We start from the raw sequence: 25,153 nt of genomic DNA, 5'->3' as shown, positions 1-25,153 counted from the left end.
ATCTTGGGTTTTGATTGTGTATTGGTTGTGTTGATGAAGTTCATTCTCTATAGATGATATAATGCCACATGCAAATGCTTCCTGCATCAGTGAATGAGTTCTCTTTTCTCTTGTGGCAGATCAAGTCTATTAACGATGAGATATAGGTCAGTATCTCCCATCTGACTGGTGCAATCCTCCCACCAGCCTTCGGACAATGTGGGTGATAATGAGAAGGGCACAGGTATTATCAGAGAATGAAGTAAATGAAATGAGCTCTTCTTGTTAGCAAATGATCAGTTATTCTAGTCTTGCATACCTGATCCTTCAATAAATAATAGGAACATCTCTGATGATCCTGGATAAAATGGAATGTGAAGAAGTCATCAGCTTTTCTGCTTTGGCACATAGTTCATGCTGTGCCTGAAAGTGCCTGAGACAGAAAGAAAGAAAAATTCCTTTAAAGGCAGATGCCCATTTCCTGACTTGCTTGTGGCTTTCCAGCTTTTCCTGAACTGACAGCTTCAAAAATCAGAGGATAATACAAATGAACTAGTCTGAACTTGTCTGGAAGTTGCTGGTTAGGCTGCTGTCAGTAATGGGAAAGGTGATCCCATGCAGAAGAAAACATCAGGCACTCAGCTGTAATTGTATCATGTTTGAGATTATGATGACGAGCAAAAAAAGACATGTTGATGGGAAACAGAGATTCTGATTACCCTTCACAACATCTTCCAGCTCGGAGACAGTAGCCTTGAACTGCCTCTCCTTCAACAGCTTATTTGATTTATATTATAACCATTTCTAAACCTGGTTTCTTCTGAGATTATAAGGGGTTTAAGCCTTTCCAAGAACTTCCCAAATTCGAAGAAGTCAAGAGTTGTAAGGAAACAAGGAACTTTTATCAGTGATCCTTCCCTAGCAGTGGAAAGATTATTTGTATGTGAATACTTTATTTTCTAGGGTTCTTTATTAAAATAAATAATATGGATAAACATTCTAACATACATTTCCATTTCTAGCAAAAAATAGTTACTTCACCAAACTATGAAGAACTGTGATGAGATGCTACACAGGGATACTATTAGATTATTAGAGTGATTATTAGAGTGCCTCTGCCTATTCAGTAAGGACTGATCTGTTACCTCTCCCCCTTCTTAGTGTTGACATTACTGGCTGCAAGCCAGCTGTCAGAGTGATTAGCCTTGATTCCCTTACCAAAAAAGGCCTGCAAAACTATTTGGCACAGAGGTGCTTTTATCTCCCTGTTACAAGGAAAAAATACAATTAAGCAGCAGATGGGATAGGGAATGCACAGGGCAAAGGTGTTGTTAAATATTAGATAAATCTGGAAGAGCAGGGATGATCATAGCTGGACATAAGGGGAGGGAATAGTTAAATTTCTCTCTAACAGGGGTGTGGTTTTATGGTTCATAAAACAACCTCAAAATTTAAAACACCCTGACTTATGCAGAAGATCAGTGCTATGATACAATCTGGTTTATTGGAAACTGGTTTTACCAATGAGTAGCTGGTAATAGTATACTTGTTTAATTGTCACGTTAAAAGAATTTTTATATTATCCTTCTTAAACACAAAAATTTAAAAAGATACACTAAGGATTCATGGAAAGCTTTTCTTCTGACACATTTCAATAATTAATTGGGATAGTTTACTGCTTTAAGCTAGAAAGGGGTTAAAAAAATCTACTGTTCTATTATTTGCCAGTGGTAAGTAAGAGCTAGATGACTGTCCCTGCTCATTTGCCAGTCTTGTGTTTTCCTATTGAGCACAATAGATAGAACCATTTTTTATGAATTGCCACTACCATCTAGTGTTGTGACAAATACTAAACAGGATTTTTAGTGTGTGTACTGAATTAATATTCCTGGCTACTTCAGCATAATTGCTACAGCAGTAGACATAGCCTTTCAGTGAAGTATTTGTTGTTACAGATTTCTGATTTTGTGACAGGAAATAGGGAAATAACCAAAAATAGTTTCAGGGTGGATCTTCTGGTTTGCAACTACCCCATATGCCCACCACGCACAATATGTCTGAGCATTCAAAAAAAATGAAGTGTAGATGGTAAAATATGATGAATGAATTACATGTCTGTACAGCACTATTGACTTCAGAGAAATTGTACTAGCAACAAAACAAGCCCAGTGGCCTAAGAGGTATATCTATTTTCAGACACCTATTTGTACTTGTTTATCATTTCATTATGGTTCACTGTTATATCAGTGCAGTTGAGGGGTTCTTTTCTGCTCCTAGAGAGCTTCCAAAATGATTCTGAAACTAATTGAAAAATCACTGCTCTGTTTTTTACCTCTCAGTTTATGAAGAAATTGAGCTCATCTGGTATATAACTCTTTCATAATAGCATCCTCTGTGGGGTTTTAATTGAATCTAGCAAGATGTTCTGAGTTTCTGCTTGCTCTCTTATAAGTAAAACTGTCCTTTTATTCTCAGGGACACTGCTTTTATTAAGTCTCTGTTATTAAAGGGTATTAAAGAAAAACCATTTCTCTAAAATCTATATTTAGATACTATTTTTTATATTATATATGTCACCCCTACACAGATTCTGCCCCATTAGGCTACATGAGGACATGTAGCATAACATCATCCACCAACAGCCTATTGCTTATTCCTTAGCTCATGAACCAGTAGACTACAGGAGGTCTACGCAAAAGTGATTTAAATTCTAAATTAGAGCTGTCACAAAACAACCCCACACATTGCCCACAAAGTAGCACACAGAATGGCAGCTTGAGACAGGCACTTACAGAGGAAAAAGAAGATATGTGTGAAGTTATGGGGTAAGACCAGAGAGGAAATGCACAGTGAAGAACTTTGAAAAAAATAAACCAGTTACTCAGGGATACATGTTTGAGCTTACCATACTTGACAAATTTTTTACATTTTCCTTCAGAATACTGGCAGATCTTCATTTTAATATCTTTTATTAAGTCGACACTGGTAGATATAATTCTGAAGATGTCTAGAATGAAGGAAAAAAGTGCTTTGCACACTGGCCTAGAACTAGCTTTTGGAGTCTAGATGAGGTAGAGAAGCCATGTGGGGCACTGAGATGGTCTGTGCTTTAGCATAACTGAAGAAAAAGAATTTCCCAGTGTAAATCAGCAAGCTCTGATCAATGATTCCATGTCAATTTTTATTATCCAAAGATGGGGCCAAGTGATCTGAGCAGATTTAATAAGTCATGGAGGAAAGGATCGTTTTGTTTTTTTCAGTCTCATCTTTCAAGCTCAGTGTAGCCAAAGTGGCAGATAATGTGTGGAAAGCCAGTAGCAAGGCCAGATTCTGCATCACATGAAAGCAAGCAGATAACTCTGGAACTGTACCCTCAGATTTTTTAATATTCATTTTTCTTCAGGAGGGGTAAAATGATCATCACAACATCATCTCTGTTGTTTTCATTTGCCATTTCTTTCTGTTTAAGTCATTCTCATTCTTTATATAAAGAAGTTTAAGAATATTGTGTAGACTTATCTCAGAATTTATGGAACAGCTAGAGAGAAGAATGGGTTTTGGTATCTAAAATACATGCAGGAACATGGGCATGTTGACTTCAATATATTAGCAAGAAAATAAAATTTTAGCAGTACTTAATGATATTGGTAATGACTATTCAGTTCTAGAAAAGATAAATATAGCAGTTCATGTTTCCCAAAGAAATAGTAATATTTGCAAGATGCAAGAAGACAACTCTGAAAGATTTGAAATTCTTTCATGTTTGAGGGGAATTGTTCTTGACCTTGTAAGTCCAAAAAGTATGTTTTTAAAAACAAAGTCAAAAGGGATTAAATAATTGCAGGAAGTGGTTTTAATGAACTGACAGCTAATGAAACCTTGGGTTTTTTAGCACAGGTACTGTTTTAAGAGAGTCTTCTTCAATATCACCAGAATTTCCCAGGCTAATAATTTAAATGAGCCAGGCAATTAAAGATAATAGATAAAAGTAGCATGCAAATGTAAAGGGACATATCTTTCTGAGATAATAATGTAGGAGTTAAGTAACAAAAGAGAAGTCAATATATTCTAGATTCAGGTCCTATTCAGAGACGTTTTATAATTCACCTGAAGGGAGTATTCAAGTTAGCAGCACTATCTTGAAATGAAATAGAAATTTTGTAGAAAAAGCTAGTTTTTTTTAATACAGATATTTCTTTTTTTTTTCTTTTGTGCATGTTCAATCCTTCTAATATGAAACTGATTTGTGTTCTAGAATTGAATATTTAAGTTAGTGCCTGTTTTTCTGGGTTTCTGCATTGGTTGTTTTCATTGCCTTACCTTGACAAATTTTTACCCAATCTGAGCTAATTAGCAATTTGCTAGAATAGCATCTGTAGCATCCTAACCACTAGGCTAGATTGTGTTTCTCTACCTTTTACTGACTGGATGTGTTTTATATAAAATAGAAGTATTTCTGAAAGAGAAATTAGGATTTCCTTTGCTAAGGGTGCCAATTGACCCTGTGGGGTCTCTTCCTCCTGCAGGCCTGGGGATGGCAATTAGTTCCCCCAGTCACAAGGGGAGCAGAGTAGCAGACCTTACATCCTGTAATTTCCACAGAGGCTTCTGACTGCCATGCTCTTTCTGCAGAGGTGGAAACATTGACCAAATCTACATTTTCATAGTCTTTACTTTTTCTGTATGTGCCCAAATGTGAAATGCCAAGTGGAAAATGTTGGTTAGTATCAACTGATTTTTTTTTTTTTTTTTTTTGGATCTTCATTTTAATGGGAAGTCAAAACTTATAGCTTTGCTTCATAGATGCAGTTTGTCAGAGAGATGAAAGATTTGAGTATTTCTGCAGCCCTACAGTAAGTAAGGGCTGGAAAAGAAATACTGTCCTCCAAAATATATCTCTCCCACCTGAGCAGGAAGGATAACTGCTGTCATGGTATCAATAACAGCAGGCATCCATTATTTGGTGGCAGAAAGCAAACTGGGGGGATGTGGCAAACAGTTTGTCATTTGTTACTTGCAATGTGTCAGAAAAGAGGGCATCTTGTACGCCTGCTGAGCTCTGTTTTGCAGAACTTAAATATCCTGCAGGCATTATTCACCATGACCATTATAAAAAGAGAAAGATTCACTGGAAAACCTAGAGGGTGGGTTTGTGACAACAGAGGTGAGAGAACATGTGGTTTGAATTTCCTGCCTTCTTTATTTGTTCTGTCTCCTCCTGATAGCTAAATTTCTGTGTAAAATGGCAGGATTTTGTATATGTGTATATAATGCTGTGTATAGTTTGTGAATCAGTTTGTAATGTACTTAAACATCGTTTTAGATGAAAGGTACTCACCATTATCTCTGTGAATAACAGGCTTCTGTCACAGTGAGACAGAAACTTTTTGCCATAAATCACTTTCCTCCCACACCTTGCACTTTTAGAAAAACAAGGCATCTCAGGAGTTCTATTTAATTTCTATATCATTAAATCAAAACCTTCTATAATTAAACTTCTCACTCTTTTAATAATTTTCCTTGTCTTTCTTTTCCTCACCCTGCATGTTATGTTAATTTAAATGCTGGAAGGTCTGTACCACTGCTAAAAAAGAGAATGTCTCAACTCTTCTCCCTGTTCAATTCATATTTTATGATTCAATCAACTAATTTTTGAAGATTATCTCTCTCAAACCATGTGGTTTTCCCTCCACGATACTGACAGAAGGAAAAAACTCCATTTGTTATGGAGATTAATTTGTTAGTATGTGTTCCATGTACCTCATACAGAGAGACAGCTGAGCAGTAGGAGTTAAGTGATAATAGGTCCATAACAAATATACATGCTAATGATGGAGTGCTGTTATCAAACACCATCAAACCAAAACTATTTTTTATCATTACTTCAGCTTATTTAGAGTAAGATAATACACATCTTATCCAGTCCATTTTATGATTTTTGCAAAGATGTTGCTATAGTTGTGAATAATTTTCTCTGCATTTAAAGCATGAGTGATTTCCCACAGTAATCTGCATTACCCTAACAAATTGTGGATGTGGAGAGAGAGGATAGACAACATCAGACACTACAGCTCTGTTATCATCTCCCAGCCAAGATTTTCCACTCCATTGTGCCATTTGTCAATCTCTGCAATGGCTGCTAATTAAATTCTAATAATGTGGTATTTAACTTACCAAGTTGAATGACTAAAGTGACTGTTTTTTTAGATATCATGTTGTCATATATTTGAATTACTGTATTCTTAACTTGATTTGGAGGTATTTTTGGTTTTCTATGTGTGAAATGGTTTGGATGCATTTCACATACAGAAAAATAACAGCTGGTGAGGAGGCAAGGAAGAGTAAGATGAAGCTACCAAAATAAGGGGATAGCTTTTATCACATGTGCAGAATTCTTTCCTTCAAACCACATCCTGTAGGACTCTTCATCCTTTGTCTAAAAGTTCTGTGTGCCTAATTGTGTCCTTTCCAGAAGGAAAAAAAATGTTTGTGTTCTGCCTTGCAATGATAGTAACTCTGCTGCAACAAAGCAGACTTAGTGTAATGCTTGAATTAGAACAAGCATCAGCATAGGCAATTGTCTTTAATATTCCGGGACTAGGTTCAATTTCATATTTCGTGAACTATAAAGGGAAAGGACTTCATCAGAAAAAATCAAGCAGGAAAACTCTGAAACCATATGCTTGCATGGCACCTTTATGACCCTGCCATAGAGAAACACTAGGCAGGTGAGAAGGCACCCAGAAACACTGAGTAAAGTTTAAACCATATTTAGACTTAAAAACGTATCCAAATCTGACAGCTTCTGCAAGAGTGCTTTGATGGCTAGCAAATTCTATGGGGGGAAAAAGGTTTTTTTAAAAAAAATAACTATACTTAAAGAGGAACCCTTCCTCTATCTTCCATATGCTCTCCTGCTATTCCTCATGGATGAAGCAAGGTTCAGGGTAGAAGCCTGTACTACAGAAGCTGCTGGGGGCTCTGCTACTGAGGTCAGTATCTGCAAACTCACATAATTTGCATATTGCCTCCCTGTCCTGTCACTGGGCTGAGAGGAGCCTGGAGCTGTCTTTCTTCTCTGCTCCCGTCCCATCAGATATTTATGCACCTGTACCTTCTCTTCTCCAGTCTAAGCAATTCCACATCAAATTCCAGCAACTGCTTTGGAGCCACTGTCTTCACAGTGGTGATGTTTACTTTGGAGCTTGTATGAGCAGCAGTGATCACAGGTCTCTGTCTATTTGAACTTCATTGGGAATACCATCATAGTCTCAGTTCAGCAGAAGCCTCAAGCTTTTGCCCAAATCCAACCTCCGCCACTGCTAAAGGCATCTGTATTTCTTCCTCAGGTATGGCTTATTTCAGGCTCAACAGAAACCTGGAGCAATTGCTGATTTACAGTGGCTAGCCTCTATAGGGTGTAAGGGCTAGAGCTAACCTGAGAAACCTAGTTTTCTTCATCTTGGTGACATAGAAGGAAGGCAGTATAGTCCTGTAGGCATACACCTGGTTCCCAGGCTTCCCATGTTATATAATCATAGGATTGAAAGTAGAGCTTTTCCTGGCATAGATACTCACTTCAGGGTTATGCACATTAGCTGCAGGTGGATGAAACAGGATCCAAAATAAAACAGAGACATTGAAACCCTGAGTAGCCACTGAACACTTAACCCTCTTCAGTGTACATCTGTGTAGAGTAGGAAAAGGTACATGATACTCCAGGACTGAACTCACTTCTGAGCACACTCTACATCTTTGCATCATTCTGTAGGAGAACATGTTCTGAGACTTCTGCAGAGCAGAACAACTCCTGTGAAACATTCTATCCTGGGTCCACTGATACTAGACAGAAGTAGGAATAATCATGTAATGTGAGGAACTATTAAGCTTATCTAGCAGAGACACGGTGTAAAAATGTTTTGGTTACATTATTTTTATATTTTGAAATAATTTATCCTTGGCATGTAATTTAGAAAATAGGATTTAATGGCTGTTGGTAATTGCCTGTATGTTCTGGGACCAGTATGTGTAGTGTTCAAAATTGATGTTACTAATTAAATAACAGAAACAGGAACCAGGAGTTAATTGCAGTCTGCGCAGGTTGCCCCTCAGGTGTTTTGTGTCACCGGGTGAGTCTCAGCTCATTAGCAGAAACAAAGTCAATAAGTGTTTACAGAACTGGAAGCAGCTGGAGAATTAGAAAATCATTACATCACATAAAAGCTGTGTGTTGTGAATGTGTGCAGTCGTGGTCATGGTCCTGCTCCTGATCACCACCATGAGCAAGACATTAATGAATTGAAAAGTGGTAGAAAATGACATCATGCTTGTAATTCTTTCTGTTGATTACCAAGATAAAAGATACAATAACTGAATTTTACCACCTCCCTGATGTGGCTGTACATCATTCAGTCAGTTCAGAGGTTAAATAGGGATTGTATTTACATAACTCCTCCATGTTTTCCTGGATGTATCTGTTCATTTGTTTTTTGGATATGAACCCTGATTCACTTAATCAATCACTCATTTTAAAAATACATTTCTTTGAAGTTAAACCCATATGCTGTCCTAAAATTTTTATTATTATGAGTTTAGTCATATTAAGTATATGATGTTCAGGTGAACTTCACCTGAATTACCCCATGTGTCTGACCTACCTAATTACTCCCCAATCCCTGATTCTGAGTCTTCTCCAAGCTTCTCTACTATGAGGGAAGGCTGAGAGAACTGGGATTGTTCAGCCTGAAAAAGATAAGGTTTTGGGGTGACCTTCTAGTACCTGAAGGGAGCCCACAAAAAGGATGGAGACAAACTTTTTTTACAAGGCCATGTAGTGGCAGGATAAAGGGTGATAACTTCAAGCTGAAAGAGAGTAGCTTTAAATTAGATATCAAAATAAAAATTCTTCTCTGTGAGGCACAGGAAAACATTGCCAGAGAAATTGTGGATATCCCCTCCTTGGAAATGTTCAAGGAGAGATTGGATGAGACTAAGCACCCTAGGGGGAAGTGTCCCTGCCTAGGGCAGGGTGTTGATTCTGTATTAATTGATTCTGTTTTCTCTTCCAACTCAAGCTATTCTAAGATTTTATATTCCATGACTTGATGAACTCATAAGATATTACATAAAAAGAACTTTGACAACCCAAACTTTGTTAGGGTTAGAACACTAAGATTTTCTGACATAAATATAAAGAATATCTCCAAAAACACAGAAAAAGAGATAGTGAGGCATGTTGGCCAAAATTCTGTGTTGGGTGTCCAAATATTTTTACTTACAGCAATGATATTATATACTTTTTCGTGTTTCTAAGATAAGCAGCACTTGGCCTTGGTGCACTTTTGGTTATTCAGACCTAATGAATATTTGTAGTCCGATGTTACTATCATGCTGGCATGATAGTGTGGAGGAAGGGTTTTAGAAAGACCTTGGGAATGGGAAACTGACGAAAAGATACATTTCTGTATGCCCCATTGTTTCAGGAAAGTTTCGCTTCAGTATTTCTCTGTGAACCCCCTTCTCCCCACCCCTGAGCAGTTCCCATTGGACTCGGCCCCTGGGGTGGTTCTGATGTGCCTTAGCTGAACAGTATCCCCATTGTTTAGACCTTATCTCTTCATTTTGCTGTATAAAACTGTATCTGGGCAGTAGCCCAGGGTCTTTTGTCCCTGCAACCGTTCAGGCAATACAATCTCTCTGGACAAGCATACCATTGGTCTCTCTTGGTCTCTTTATCTCGAATCCTAGCGGCGACTGAGGCAGCGCCGCAGCTCGGACCGTGCCAACCCAGCGCTGCCTGGTGAGCCCGGGGCAGCAGGACCAAGGAAAACCCCGGCCCCGAGAGGGGACAGCTAGCCGGAGGGTCCCGGGGGGCCGGGGAGGGACGGGGGACAGCGGCGAGTGACCCCCGAAAGCCACAGTCCCCTGTTAGTAGACCCATGAAAATAACTATATGTCCATGTGAAAAGAACTACAAATGTAAACTGAGAATTACTATTTTTTGCTAAAGTTTTCCTTGTCCATGCATTCTCTGTCACCCAGCATGACATAAACCTTCACCATGTTGTTGAAATTGTTTAGAAAAAACAGAAGGAGCTCTACCTTTAACAGATGAGACAGCAGCATCCTGGACCATGTTGTACCTGCCTGGCAAAAAAGACCCAACCAATAAATACGATGTATGCAGTAGTAAAGGAAGAAATAAAATCACCATATGGATGGTCAAGAGATGATTCTATAAATAATAGCAATTCTGAATTTTAGAAACCCATGTTGTTGGTTATGTAGTGTAGCAGCTGTCCAAAATACCTCTGAAGAAATACATTCCAAGGAATTCAGCACAAGTTTCGTCAGTCCTCATGGGGCTAAGTGAGCTCTTGCTGAACACAGGTCCTACTCTTTCCCCTTCACACATTGAATCAGGCAATTTCTGGAAGTTTTTCTGGGAATTTTATATTTAATGGGGAAAAGGTTGTAGAAATGAGAAGCTGGAAGAGCCGTTTAGTTAGTCTTTTGTTTCTTTGTTCATCCCAGCATGGAGGTATTCCTTTGATGGTCCATTATTTTTTGTTCAGCATTGTTTTGGATAGTGAAATGAACATTCCTCCACTACTGCAGACACAGTATAACAATGAGACTGGTAGGCAGGTTTGTTGGTTTTAGTTCTATCTCGAAAAAAGGGTGAAAGAGGGATTAGTTGGCAAGCTGAGGATGAACCCTGCCAACCCTAATGGCATTGGCAATCAGGTACTCCATGTGCAGTAACCTACCACATTTTTCATTGAGTTAACATGATACCCTGCTGCTTTGTAGTGTAACAATGGTTTCTGGATGTAGGGCAATTTGCTGTATGCAAAGCCATGATAGTAAAATTATGCTAGAGATGGGGCTGAGCCCATTGCTGTATGTATACCTCTGGTACTCTGTCTTACCATTCTGTTAGGTGGTGAAGTGGGACTGCACCCTCAACATACTGAGTTGTATGATAAGGGCTCTGCTGTGCAGGGCTGACAAGAGAGGGGATGAATGGATATAATATATACATTTAGACTGCTGCACAACACTGTGATATTTCTTTCTTTTGAAGGAGTAAAAGATGGGACACATAAACTGTCCAAAATATACAATTTGCCAGCATGGTGTGAGAAAATAAAACACAGCAGGGAAGTGGGAAGTGAGGATAATGCAGGAAATAAAGCTCTTTAAAGTTCTCCAGTAAATTCACATCTACAGCTTTGAAAATACAGTACATGTTTAATCTAACATGGATTGGATCCACTGAGTTTACTCCTGTGCACTGACCCAAGGCTGTGCAGACCTGGCATGTCTGTGTTCTGCTGAGTTTCAGTGGGATAATGTCAGTGGATTTTCTTCCCAGAAACCTTTGCTGATTAGGACCATTTGCAAAATGGTTTTCTATCTTATTGTAGCTAATGGGAACAAGATCTTTAAAGGATTGAGATATTTTTTTCCAAACAAGCTAAAGATCAGTTAGACATTATGTATAAAACACAGACAACAGTAACCATAGGCTCCAATGAAATTCCTTTCTTTGTCTGCATGATACTGTGTAAAAAAGTGTAACAGGAATATACAAATTTAAGTAATGCTCTTCCACTTTTCCTAAGGCTTTGTAGCTTTTCTTTTAATTTTGTTTTTCCAATTAACTTCTGGACTTGTTAAAGTAACACAACTCCACTGGTAGGTTAGGCCGTAAATTTTATCTGTATACAACCAAGAAAGAAACAATACAGCCTTTTATTAACAAGCATAGATGCTATTGTTGTCTCTTTCTTTGGATATAAGGTAGATGTCCTGTTTGCTGGGGTTTTTAATGAAATATAGAAGTCCTCTTGCCATCATGTGCAGGACTTTTGCTTTGAGATGACAGATATAAAACAGATATTCTCTGGATCAGAGCCATACACTCAGTGTCTGAGAAGCTGAGTGTTTGTTCACAGGCATCTCTTCCTGCTCACACACAACAGCAGCCACAGAACCACTGAGAACCTCCCGGGTTTCCTGAGTGCAGGAAAGAGGCAGGAAGTGTACATAAAGGAACACTTGTGGCATTCATATAGGGGAGCAGAACCTCTCAAACAAAAATGGCATTGGTTGTGATCACTTGCAGGAATTTGGGAGATTGCTTCTTGTATGTTTGAAGAATATTAGAAAGAAATAATATAGAAAAGAAAAGCAAAAAAAAAAACAAATAGAAAAGAAGAAAAGAAAGAAAAAGAAAAGAAAAGAAAAGAAAAGAAAAGAAAAGAAAAGAAAAGAAAAGAAAAGAAAAGAAAAGAAAAGAAAAGAAAAGAAAAGAAAAGAAAAGAAAAGAAAAGAAAGAAAAGAAAAGAGAAAAAAGGAAAAAAAAAGGAAAAAAAAAGGAGCTCCAAATCCTTAACTGCTATTTCTCACTGAAAGAATTATAAATTGTTTTACTTTGTATATGTATGAGAATGAGAGGACTATATGCAAATACTTTTCAATATTCTCTTTTAAGGGTAATCAATTCTAAGAATAAAAGGAAAAAACATGCATTTTTCTTATTCTAAACATCTGAGTTTGGCTTTGACAGATGTGTTGCTTTAAAAAAAAAAATGAACACAGAATGATCTTCTGATCTGAGTATAAAGGAAAGAGATTAAAGATCCATGAATTAGGCCCTGTCTCCCCTGTCATTTTAGAGACGTAACATCCAGTAGTACAGGGCAGCACAGCTTCTTCATAATTGACCTAATTTCCTCATTTTGACCTCACAAGTGGAGTCCCCTTTAAAGAAAAGTTCCCCCAAATTAGCCTGAAAGCCATTTTAGAAAACTTTTTCTTTACTAGTTGAGTCAGAAATCTTGTCCTGCATTAGGACTGTATTCATAGTGAATGGATAGTATTATCAAAGCCAGAAATCTGCTAGTCAAAAATACAATATTGTTATTAATATTAATAGGAATTGTTGAGGTAAAACTTTCCTTAAATCATTGAGGATTTGGTGTTAATGTTTTCCCTTCACCTGTATCTCTTCTCTTTAGCACTAGACAGAAGAGGAAAATCCAGTCTGCTCAGCTGATCATGGGGAAGAGAATTAAAATCTTCTGAAATACATTCAGTATTAGCATCTTCAGAAGGTCAAAGTTCCTGAGACAGTTGCCAAAATGATGAGATTGTCTTTTCATCTGCTTTCTTATTTCTGAACTTACAGTGATAATTTTGCTAAAACTTGGGACAAAGTGACATGTTCAGTTTTATGAGTCCATCAGTCATGTGATTCCATGACATAATAAAACCCAAAGTAATTCAGGTTTTATCGAAGAAAAATGTTGCAGTCCCCTAAGCGTTTTGCTTCATTTTGCTTAAACTTTCTTTTAAAAAAAGTGCAAAATGGTAAAAGGGACATAAGTCCAGAATGACAAGGTTGTCTTGTATTGTCTGTCCTTGGTTCATGTTGCTTTGGAATGCTAAAGTAGGAAGGGTAAAATCAGTAATACAATCTTTATTTCAATAATTTGTGATTATGGTGGTGATAATTCTATAAACAGACTTCTTAAGACTAAAAGGCTGAAAACTGATAAGGATCCAAAACGTACCAATGAATTGCATCATGCTAAACAGCCCTTATTATTGAATGTTTCTTTCTTGAAAATGGGATTCTGATCTCCCAAGAATTGAAGGCTAAGAATCACTTTTTGCTTTAAAAGTCTTGGCTCTGCTAGACCATTAATCCAGCCTGCCCTGGGACATGAGCCTTATTCAGGAATCTCACAAGAACAGCCTTGTTATGTAAATACCTCAATTCCAGTTGAGTCAATGTATTTTAAGACTTTTTTTTTTCCCCCTCTAGATATATTTCAAATTTTCTTCTTCCTGGGCCCAGGATCTGCAGTGAACTATGATTCTGAAAAGAAAGGGAAAGCATTTGCCTATTTTTATAACATTCTCATTATGTCTGAGTTCAGGTAGATTGTGTTCATGGGAAACTAGCAATAAAAATTGTCTCTGAAAATAAATGCATGAGAAAGCTAGGATGTCAGCAGTATTGAAATCTTACTTTGATTTTCAAAGCAGAGAGAAAGTTTATGAAGAAGAGTAAGTCAGTGGGAGTCTTTTGGCCACATTAGTTCCTGAAAGATGTCAAAGTTGCTGTTTATCATATGTTTCTACTTTTGTTTTTCTTTAGTTTGTAAGCTTATATATATGTTTATATCCATGCCTGCTACAAATGAAATCTAAAAATCTGAAGATAAAAAGAAAAGGATAATTTTGGGATGGGGTTTTATGTCTGACATTTTTTTCTAGAAGGCATTTTGATTGTCTTTTGTAATAAGGACCATTATACAAAATTGTAATGGGAATTCAAACTTCAGTAACTAAAAATTATTTAGAAAAAAATAGCTGAAATGACGGTTCTACAAAAAGAGCAAGAAGAAACAATACTGGCTTTCTGGCATTTAGAACTTTACACTGTCTTTACCTAGAAGTTTAATAATTGGACAGAAAGAGCCAAACATATTCTAAAGTGCTGTGCTGAAGAGGCTCAAAAAGATCTGTTTGCTCTAAGGATTACAGCTGGCTTTGGAATGATGAAATAGGATGGGTCTGGTACAGTCATGCTGTGCATAAAAGTTTTACTGGACATAATAGCACCATGAATTTCTTTTGCAATGCAAGGAATACATTTTTTTTTTTTTTTGCCAATATTGAATAAGGACAGATAGGACAGTTTCATGGAGCTCATTATACATGCCTCTCAAAGAACAAAAGGTTGAAATAGTGTTCAGCTGAGCTCTCCCAGCTCTCTTTGTGTTTCCAAATCTCTGCATTGTCTTGTGCTTTTCCATCATCATGTCCTTTGCAAATGTCTCCTATGAGCGAGGAGGGCAGGGAGACGTGGATGAATGCAGAAAAAAGCCTAGAAAACTATCAGAGCTTTGAAATGAACTTCAACTGTTATTTTAAGAAAACTGAAATAGTTTGTGATTAAGAAAATGGTAAGTAACTGTTGGGGGCTACATTAAAGTTGTCTGTGGAAGAGGGTGAAAAGTTGTATTCTATATACCTGACTAAAATATCTTACTAAAATATAAAAAATTCTATGAAGAGTCAAAATCTCTTATTCCCATTTATAGGCATAGAACTGAAGCAGTATAACTAAGGTGAGAGGCATAGCAACATTTCAGCCTCTCATCCATACTAGCAATAAATTGCCAGTAATTGCAAGTGCTCCCAGTTTAATATTTTTAAAAATAGTTGTCATTGTTTTTAAAAATAGCCATGTAGAACAAGAGAACTACTGTAGCCTCCTGCTCCTCTCCTTTCCCTTCCAAAGGGCTCCCAGCATACAGAGACCTGCTGGTATTGGTATAATTTAATAGTGAGACTGTATCAAACTGGTGTCCCATGGACAGTAGATAACTTTTCCTCTCCTACAGCCCCTCAACAATGACAAGCATGCATCCCATGGGCATTTAGGAAATGAAATTCTGCAACGCTCTTACTCAGGACAGGTCATATTAACTTTACTGGGCTCTAAATAAGGTTATTCCTCTACTGAGTTGTAGGGGCTATGGAATGGTAGTTTCTTAAAATCTGAAGTTCATTTGGTGCTTGGAACCTGTACACACTTTCTGATTTCCAATATGTGGTTAATGATTGATGCATTAATGACACCACAGGAAAGAGGTAAAGGGAACTGAGTACACTGAGCATTGTGAGGACAGTAATATATGGTTTCAGACTCGCCCCACTAACTGCCTCACATTGTGGTACAGGAACGACCCACACAACTCAGAAGCCAGGAGAATGAAATAATGAAATACCTTCTGAGATTTCCTTTGGAATAAAGAAGACTATTCTGAGTCTTCTCATTAGATGTAATCAGTCAATCCACGTTACTTTGTGGCTCCACACTGGAAGAGCTGGCTTTTAGCTTTTCTTAGACACTGCAAGCCCAGATGCTAATGCAAACATAGAACTGATAGAAATCAATGTGCACGTCTTGAAGACAGGCATTAACATTAACAAAACTTATCCTGGGCTGAATTTCATTCTTGTACACTTCAAGCATCAGTGAAGGTCATAAAGTCTTGCTATAGCTGTCTGACTCACTGTGCAAGTGCAAGGAAGCTCAGTGAGGGAATTTAGGGAATCATGGCCAAGAGCCAGACCTCACAGATGGAATGTTTCTCACTCTTATGTTGATGCTTCCTACTGAATTGATCAAATCAGCCCCAAATCAGCTGATCTCATTTGAGAAATTACTTTTTCTCTCTAGAAAAAGAAATGTAAATCTGTCACACAGCTGAGGCAAACCAGTTTAGTCATATCATACACCCACCTCCAGGAAAGTTTTGCTAGTCTGAGCAGTGGATGCCAGTGGAGTGCCCTGGCATCACCTCAAGAGCTGGTGTGGTGTCTTCAACCTCTGTGATGCAGCAGTCTCTAGGATTGTCTTCAGCTGGTAGCTACCTGTGCAAACATAACTAGAGTGAAGCCCAGTTTCTAGCCCAGGATGGTGGGCAGCACTCAAACCTTGCAACAGCAGACTGAGAACATTCTTCTGTTGTTGCACTGGGGTTCATCTTAGTTTCTGATAGTTAGAGTATGATAGTCAACTGTACAAAGTGTGTAGTATGTCTTCTGTACAGTTTCCAGGGTCATTTGTGACTTTCAGCCCTATTCCTATCTCATATTCAGTCTTTGGCCTCTGCAACTTCCTGTGATGGAGTCTGGATTAATCACAGTGTGGAATAAACTGCTTTGATCCATACATTTTCACTTTCTCATATTTTAATTAACATTCACTTGAAAATCACTTTGAGGGGAGGCCATACAGCTATTTGGACTAATTGGATTAACCCCATATTACCCCATCATTGTTACTTCAGTCTTTGATTTATTCCACAGAGCTCATAACATGAATAAATATTTGAATGCATATGCTTTCATGAAAAATTGATCAAGAGCCAAAATTGTTATTTAATACTATATGAGAAATGCATAATTCCAGGAAATAGTATGCTTACTTAAAACAAAGATTTTTCATAAAATCTTTTAATAAAATAGATGTGAGTTGGGTTTTTTTCCTAGCAAAAATATGAGTGAATTTTTATATTGTCACATCTTGAAAAGCAACATACAAATATATTAAACTTTCCTGGACTAATCAGGACTTGAAGCAAAGTAACCTATTCCTATCACTTTTTTATACAGACCCAACTTAGAGTTCTATTTTCTTATCACCCAAATGCTATTTGGACAATCTCTTATATTTTTGCAGTTTACATATGACATTTGGGATTGTTTGGCAGATTTGCATATTCTGCAGCCTCAGTGTCTCCTCGTTAGAAAATGGATGACTTAAACAGAAGCATGTTATATGTCGAGTGTTTCTCATTGCTTTTCACTGATTCTTATAAACTCAAGTGTATACCTGTAATTTTTCTGCTATTTCTGGTGATTTTCACTACACTTTATTCAATAAGTGCTCCCTGACATTGGAAGTATTTAAATGTCCCAAGACTGATATTTCTAGTCATATTGTGTTTTAGCACAAATATATTATGTATGAAAGTTTGAGTAGGTCACTGCAGACAACCACTGATTCACAGAAATGCAAAGCTACGTTAATTAATCACTAAGAATAATTGATATTATACTCACGAGAATTTTATCTTGGTTTACAGACATAATTCAGAGTTTAATGTGGACCTCATAACAGGGCAGGTCTTTCCTCTTGGAGAAAATCATATGGTAGTGGGAGAGGTAAATGGGAGAAGAGTGAATGCACCCCAGATGCCTCTTTGGCTTAGGGCAAAGTCTGTTTGGAATGGCACTTGGCAAAATACATTGTTGTAGTTGCATAATTCTGGCTAGGGATATACTGCCTCCCATGTGATTCATGGACTACCTGAGACACTGAAGTTGATGTGACACGACTCACATAATTTTAGCCAAAATCTTCTTTGGGTATGTATCAGGCACCTGAGCCAGACAAAGGGGCTCACCTGATGCCCAGTGCAGCTGCAATCTCAAATATTGAACAGTGACAGGAAGGAAAATCTAATGTGTTTAGGGGGAGAAAAAGAAAGAAATGAAGGTATTTTCATGATTTTTTGCCATATTTGTTGTAGTCCTGCACCAAAGCTGTTCAAATAAATTTTTAACACTTTCAACTTCCTTCCTGATAAATTCATCCTTATTTTGGTTATACACTGAGGCTTTCTGATGAGGGTGACAGTATGAAGCACTGTGGCACTGATGAACTGTAGACACTCACTGTGCAGGCAGCAGATCAGGGTGCTCAGATAGAGGAAACCACAGCTTGGCCATAGTGCAGTATTTGGTTTAGTGCAGTAAACCCTCCCATTTTATAGCATTTTTATTGAATTTTTAAAACCATATATAAATAACTGGAGCACAGGCAGGTAAAAAAACTTTTCTGGGTGCTCTCATTTGCTTGGCTCAACTAAATAAGTGTGTTTTTTGTTTGTTTGGTTTTTTTTTTTAGCATAAAATAGAACCACTACCCAGTGGCCCTTAAGTATGTAAAATTCTTAGCATGTATAATTTGTTGATTTAGTTTTCATCTTTTTTTCATAAAAGTGTTGTTAAGATGTATACTTTCATCTTTAATCTTCCTGTCTTTGATTATTTTTGTTCTGCATAATCAGTTTAGCTGGAGGTTTGAGAAAACATCTGTGGTGGTAGGATCAGAAGGAGTTTTTGCGGGGAGCAACAATGCATAGAAATGGAATCATATATTTGAAACTCATTGCAGAAAGCATATAATTGATGATAAGGAAAATGTAAGAAAATTGATGATAAGGAAAGTGTAAGAAAGAGGTGCTTCTCTGATTTTTTCTTGAGAAGCAGAACCTGACCTGGCAAATTAAGTTTTATTGTAATATCCTAAAAATACTATTTCAGACTGTGTGACACATTCCCTTTCATGTTAGAGATTTTCTTGTCCCTTTAACATGAAGATCTTTATTAAAAAGCCGCTGTAGGATGTCAGTTGTGAATGATCTTTGGTGGACTTCTGTGCTGAGTTTCCCTTTCTGGAACTCTGTCTTCCCAAGTTTTCCACTACAAACAGAAAACTCCTTCACTTCAAACTACCTTTTTTTACTTGGATCAGAGGAACCTAGAAACCGTCGCCACAGTTGCAATATCCAGGTGGGTAATTGCTGAGGGAAATGAGCCGTCCAGGGTGTTTGCCTCTGGGCTCAACAAGTCACTATTGCCAACAGAGGCAGCAGATTCAAAATTATAACCTCCCTGGGGAGGTGGTTGCAATCCATGATAAACACTGCAGATGAGCGAAGGGAAAGGATTAGTGCTGCTTTACTGGGATGTTTCAGCCTTTTCTTTTCCAAAGCAAAAGGAGCAGCTAGAGGAACACAGTAAGACATAACTTGTGTATCTATGTTAACGTTTTATTTATTTAGATGAATTACTTTACAGATGTTAATTTCAAGGTTTTTTGCAGGTGGTATTAGAACTCAAGGATTTCATTTTTGTAGTTATAACCTGTAAATAACTTGTCAGGTTTCCATTGTAAAAGTGAGTCTCTTAATAATGACACGTCATACTGTTTGTCTAAGTACAGGTATTATTGCTTTTGTACTTCATCCATTAGCATCTCTTACCTTCATGGACTACAGTCAAAAAGATATCTAAGCATCCCATCAGAATGGCACAATAATATTAAAATATTTAAATATTAATAACATTTTGATCATTTTCTGATAGTAGCACTTAAGGCTTTTTTCCCCTTTCTCTTTTCTATGTTCTTTGTTTTCTTTTTATTTTTTTTCTCTGACTAACTTTTCTCAACAAAAAATTGTTGTACTTAAGAATTTGCAGAAAGGCAATTTTACACCAGACCCTCAGGTCAGACTTAAATTTCAGTCACTTCCAGGAGGCACATGTCAGAGTCAAGAATATAATGCCCCTAAGTGCTGCCTTCATCCCAGACCAGTCTGATAACGTTGTTGTTATTGAGAAAACCCAATGCCTATGCTGAATAAATATAAATTAGCTGTGATCTTGTCAGAAGGAGCTTGGGAAACGAGTGTAATCCTGCCCTATTCCTGTCATTTACTGTAAGCGCCCAGAGTTCTCCACAGTGTAATGAACTGATACATCTTCAATCTAGTCCACTTCTGCTTTATGCTTTTATGAATACAATATGAAAAAAGGGATAATAGAGAGCACAGAGCATATTTGTGATGTTCTCCTCATTCTAAAGTTGGTGCTCTTGGGATTCCAGCAAGCATTTTTGTAAATTACCTTTCACTGATTGAGTTAGAAATTCCATTCCTAAAGTGACAGATTCTGGATTGCTTACTTTCCTTTTGACAGGAAGAGTCAAATGAACTCCCTTGAGTTGTCTGAAGTAGAAAAAGGCGACCTGTAATTCTCTTACTTAATTTTTTGCTATAATTGCCAAGGAGCTAAGATTCACACTGACAGCAGAAAAGGAGAAGCAGATCCCTTCAGTGAGCAGCAGCAAGGTTCTTATAATCATTGTGAGATTCTTCTTAGATATTTCTTGGACATTTTTTGGGATGAAAAGTAAAAAAAAAAAAAAAAAAAAAAAGAAGAAAAAATCTTTACGGCTGCAGAAGATACATCCTGAAATAAAGCTTAAGGTCAAATTTCTTAAGAAGTTTTCTAAAAGGATCCTGTAATCTCTGTGCAAGTGCAGGTGAGATTTTTAAGCAGGCTGATGCCAGACTGACAGAAAGATGGAGTCTTCAGTCTTCCCCCAGGGCCATGAAGGACAACGTAGCTGTTACAGAGACACACACACTGCAGCTGTGGATGAATATTTGTAAAAGAGCACAGTGGACAGAATTCAGACCTGGTAGGCGGAAATGTGATTCTCCTGAAAATAATGGAGTTTCACCACATTTTACTGTGCCTGGTATGATGAACCACAATCCCAGAATACTAAATTGATGAGAATTTATTATCTTTTTATAGCCTCTTCAAGGTCCTCTATTTTCTCTGAAGCTAGATATTCTTCTGGCTGTTTCATTTCCATATCTTTATCAGTGAGGTTTTTACACACTGTTTAACAATATCTCTATTAATGTGTTATGATACCTGGCTCAAGTATGTTTAAATGAATGTATTTTGATTTTATGCCTGCTATTTTTGCTCAGTAACAACAGTTATTATTAACCCCATAACTCAGGGTCACCAGCCTGGACACTCTTTATGCCATCCTAATGTACCTCCAGGGAACCTCATGGCAGTCTTGCTATTTCAGGAGTAACTCCCTTTCTCATTTACTCAAGACCTTCAGACCAGGCTGTCCCAGTGTAGTGACAGCTTCAAAACTCCAAACCAATTCTTGTCTGGTGTTCCATGTATCAGTCTGTGGCACAGAAGAAAAAGTGCTCACATATGTTGGACCTCCACATGTCCCCTATCAAGACATCTCTCTACTTCAGTGCTAAAGTTCGAGCAGTTTTGTAACCATTGAGGATGTCTGTCAAATTCAAGAAGAAGCAAAAAGAATATTTTGAAACTGTCAGGGTAGAAAGGGTATTTTAAGTGGAATAATACTGTAACATTTCCAATTGAATTAAAGCTCAGTTGTGTGGTAAGAGAAGATCTCATGCATCAAGACCTGACAATCCCAGTAGTGTAAAAAAAAATGAGAAAAAGGGAGGAAAAGAAAGAAAAACAGTAATGACAGAAAAATCAAATCAATATTGCAAAAGGAAAGCAATGTTTTATGGTTTTACATTATAACCTATAAACACTGATAAAGAACAGCAGTCAAAATGTGTGGTGTTGCTTTTCTTTGAGATAAATGTTTCCTTTTTGAACCATAACTATATTCCCAGTGTGATATCTGACCCATGGATATTTAATTCTCTTTATGCAACTCTGATTAGGAAGGAAGAATACCTGTTTGGATCCTCAGAGCAGGAAGCTGGCCCATGGCTCTAAATAGGAAATTTAAAATAAAAATCTTTTTTATCTTGAGTCAACTGGCTCAAGTTGAACTTAGTAACTTCCTATGTCAGAAGTTGCCAGAAGCATTGGAATTCTGTGGCTGTCTGATATAGCCATCTTTCCTCTCTTCTCCAAAATACATTGTCTGCAGAAGGGGTATGAAAGCAAAGAAGCAGACCCCAAAGTACCACAGGGAAGTACTGTCTATCAGGCATCCTTTGAAAACCCAATATCTGGGTCTTCTTGGACACAAGATTTGAGCCTAAATAGTTTCTTGGATAAAATACCACTGACTTCACAAAAATGATTTGAACTTGAGGAAACTTCTAAATTTCACTATAATTCTAACTAAGGGAAAGAAAAATACTTCAGTTCTACAGATTGTCTCATCCTGACTTGGATGAGGAAGCATGGGGAATGTTTTCAGAATGTTTCATTTCTGATCTCAGAAACTGCTAATCAAAATTAAAATTGTATGATTTCACTATGTCTGATTCATTCTTCACCTTCAGGGAGACATGCTAAGACAATATTCCAAAAGAATCTTGTGCAAATTCAACATCTCATTCTTTAAGGATGCATTGATGTTTAATGCTTAACTTTAATTTCTAATATAGTAATTGTATTATCTTTAACACTGTGACTTGCCCAAGGAATTAAGCCAAAACTATCTAGAACCCATTCTGAGTGTACTTGGGCAAAGGTGGCACTTTGCGAATGTATAGCATTTAAGGTACTGAAATGTACCTTTGGACCTATTGTATATTGTGATGCACATAGATTACACAGATTATTGTTACAGGAGAAAAAAACCAACAACAGTTAGTGAAAAGATAAGTCATCTTTAGAATTAAATGTCTTGGACAAGGAGTTCATTTGAACTGATTTTGTTTTTCAGACACTGCAAATGGATGTAAACAAGCTGAATATCACATTGCTTCGTATATTTCGCCAAGGAGTGGCAGCAGCACTGGGACTGTTACCTCAGCAAGTTCATATCAACAGACTCATTGTAAGTGCCAAAAGTCTGTGTATTAAAGTGTACCTGTTTATGTAAGTTCTCTTAAATTAATTTTCCTGTCACTATGGAAGAGTGCAATTAAATGGGACAGAAAAATACTTATTATTCCATTTCTTCAACTGCACTACAGAAAAATAGATTCCCATTACAAAATTATTTAAATTTTCCTTTGAAAATACACCATTCTCAGCTAAGCCAGATAAATCTCTTTTTTGTCCTATTCATAAGCAGATTGCTTATCCCTTAGTTTTCATTCCAATGCAGTTCTTTTCATGTTCACACCTTATCCACGTTTTGTTTCTCAAAGGATGAATATTGCTCAAAAAACCGCGTGATTCATCCTTTCAAAGGCATCTTCATAATTTATCCTCAGACTTTCAATTAGTAAATTAAATGTCATCTACAATATTAATATTCATGATTTGTTATTCTGCTATAATAATCTGTCCTCAGAAATTATCTTGTAGACTACGGTATCCTATTGGCAAAAGATGGCAATAAATTTGCTTCTAGCAAAAAATACTTTTTTTAATCAACTGCCATTGTATGGGGTTTTTTTGGGGTATGCATACTTAATAACACATTTGTCTTTTTATGACAATTTTACCATGAAGCAAAAAAAACCAATATCATGTATGTATTGCTAGCCTTTCATTCACATTGCAGAGGGAAGAAGAGGCTTTTTATTCTATGTGCAGGTTGAATATTAGGGAAGAAAACTGACAGGTTCAGCAAAAAAGTATTTTCTGCCTTGAAAGCTTGATAGGATTGTATACATCAAAAAGGATTATAAAATTCCTTCAAGAAATGTCTCTGTCAGAAAAGATCTCACAAATAATGCAGCAAGAAGGATCAATAGGAATGCACTGCAGCCCTTTCCATGTTCTTCAGGAATCTCACTCATTCTTGACAAGTGATGCTATATTTCATTTGTCCCCTGCATTGACCAGAATGAAAGGTTTAAAGACATATGCAAAGAAAAGCACAATTAAATGAGAAATGTTTTGAAGTCTGAGATGTGTATTTCAATATACTGAATTATCTAGTAGCTTTCTTACTAAGCTCCTTGGAAATTATGTAAATAAACAGAAGAAATATGCTGTTTATTTTCCCACTGGTTCCACTTTTTGCTTTCTCCTCACATTTATGATTTAAGGGAAGAGATAATGTCATTTTGCACCTGCATATAGCCCAGAATACAGCAAGTACTATTATTTAATTAGTCTTTTCAACATCTGTAAAAGTTCTTTGAGTCAATATTTCAGCTATGTAAGAAAGAAAGCAAACTTTTCTCCTATTTGCTCTAAAAATCACACAGTCAAAATTCACAATGAAGAAAAAGACACCTTATGAGACATTATTCCCACTTTTCATCTTTCTAACATGAGACAGTTCCTCTCAGACAGAGAGCAGGCAAGCAAGCAGAGAACATTAAAATTCATCTTGCCTTGTTTCAGTGCATTGTTTCTAACCTACTCATCTAGGCTCCCTGTAAAAGCAGCAGAGAGAATGGTAACTGTAGGAGAAGAGGCACTGAGACCTGTCCCGATTATATTAGGATGGATTAAGAGATGCCAGTCCCTCTCTGCTGACTGAAGTGAGGCGAGGTGAGCCAGGATTTGGATGGGCACAGAGGGAGCAGACAGCCTGCTAACCTCTTACATGTAACAACACACAGTGAGCCAGGAAATATTAACTCTGTATTTCCACTGTCTGCTTGACCTTTCCAGTAAATCCTCCTCCTATAAAGGTCCTTTAATGGGATCGAGAAACTCATAAACAGAGGAGGTACAAAACACTGGGAATGCTGCATACCCACCAAGCCTTGCCTGATGCCTGTGACCTGCACACAGCAGCAGTCCCCTTCCCATGTCAGAGACTGAGTACAACCCCAGCCTCAAATCACTTTCTTCAGCTCCTACCAGGAGCCAGTGTCCTTACCATTCTGGCTGAGCGGATGGACCAGCAGCACATGTGAGAGCACAGAGGATGGATTTAGGGCAAACATGTTTGAAGGAGTCCCTTTCTTTGCAGATCTATTTTGAATGCAAGGAATATTTTATGCAAAGGTATTTTAAGAATAGCAAAAGATATATTTTTGTTCACTTCAGTAGAGATAATGATGCACATTCATGGTGATGGAAAGGAGATGGGGGAAATCAGGATTATCCCAGTTTGAGCTGATGTCTC

The 25,153-nt window shown here is 37.3% G+C and overlaps 1 protein-coding gene across 1 annotated transcript in view; it reads left to right on the top strand.

The window, feature by feature from the left end:
* The window catches only part of PTPRR (protein tyrosine phosphatase receptor type R), a 144,426-nt gene that overhangs the window by 52,731 nt on the left and 66,542 nt on the right, over positions 1-25,153 (top strand). Inside the window, exon 3 of the mRNA XM_021528964.4 lies at positions 22,841-22,954. Within this exon, the coding sequence (XP_021384639.3) occupies positions 22,841-22,954 (114 nt within the window). The remainder of the gene's footprint in view (positions 1-22,840; positions 22,955-25,153) is intronic.

This window comes from Lonchura striata, chromosome 1A, assembly GCF_050655825.1.
Source record: "Lonchura striata isolate lonStrDom1 chromosome 1A, ASM5065582v1, whole genome shotgun sequence".
Lineage (NCBI taxonomy): Eukaryota > Metazoa > Chordata > Aves > Passeriformes > Estrildidae > Lonchura > Lonchura striata.
Note: the sequence above shows the minus strand (reverse complement) of the source record. Positions and strands in the feature narration are given on the sequence as shown.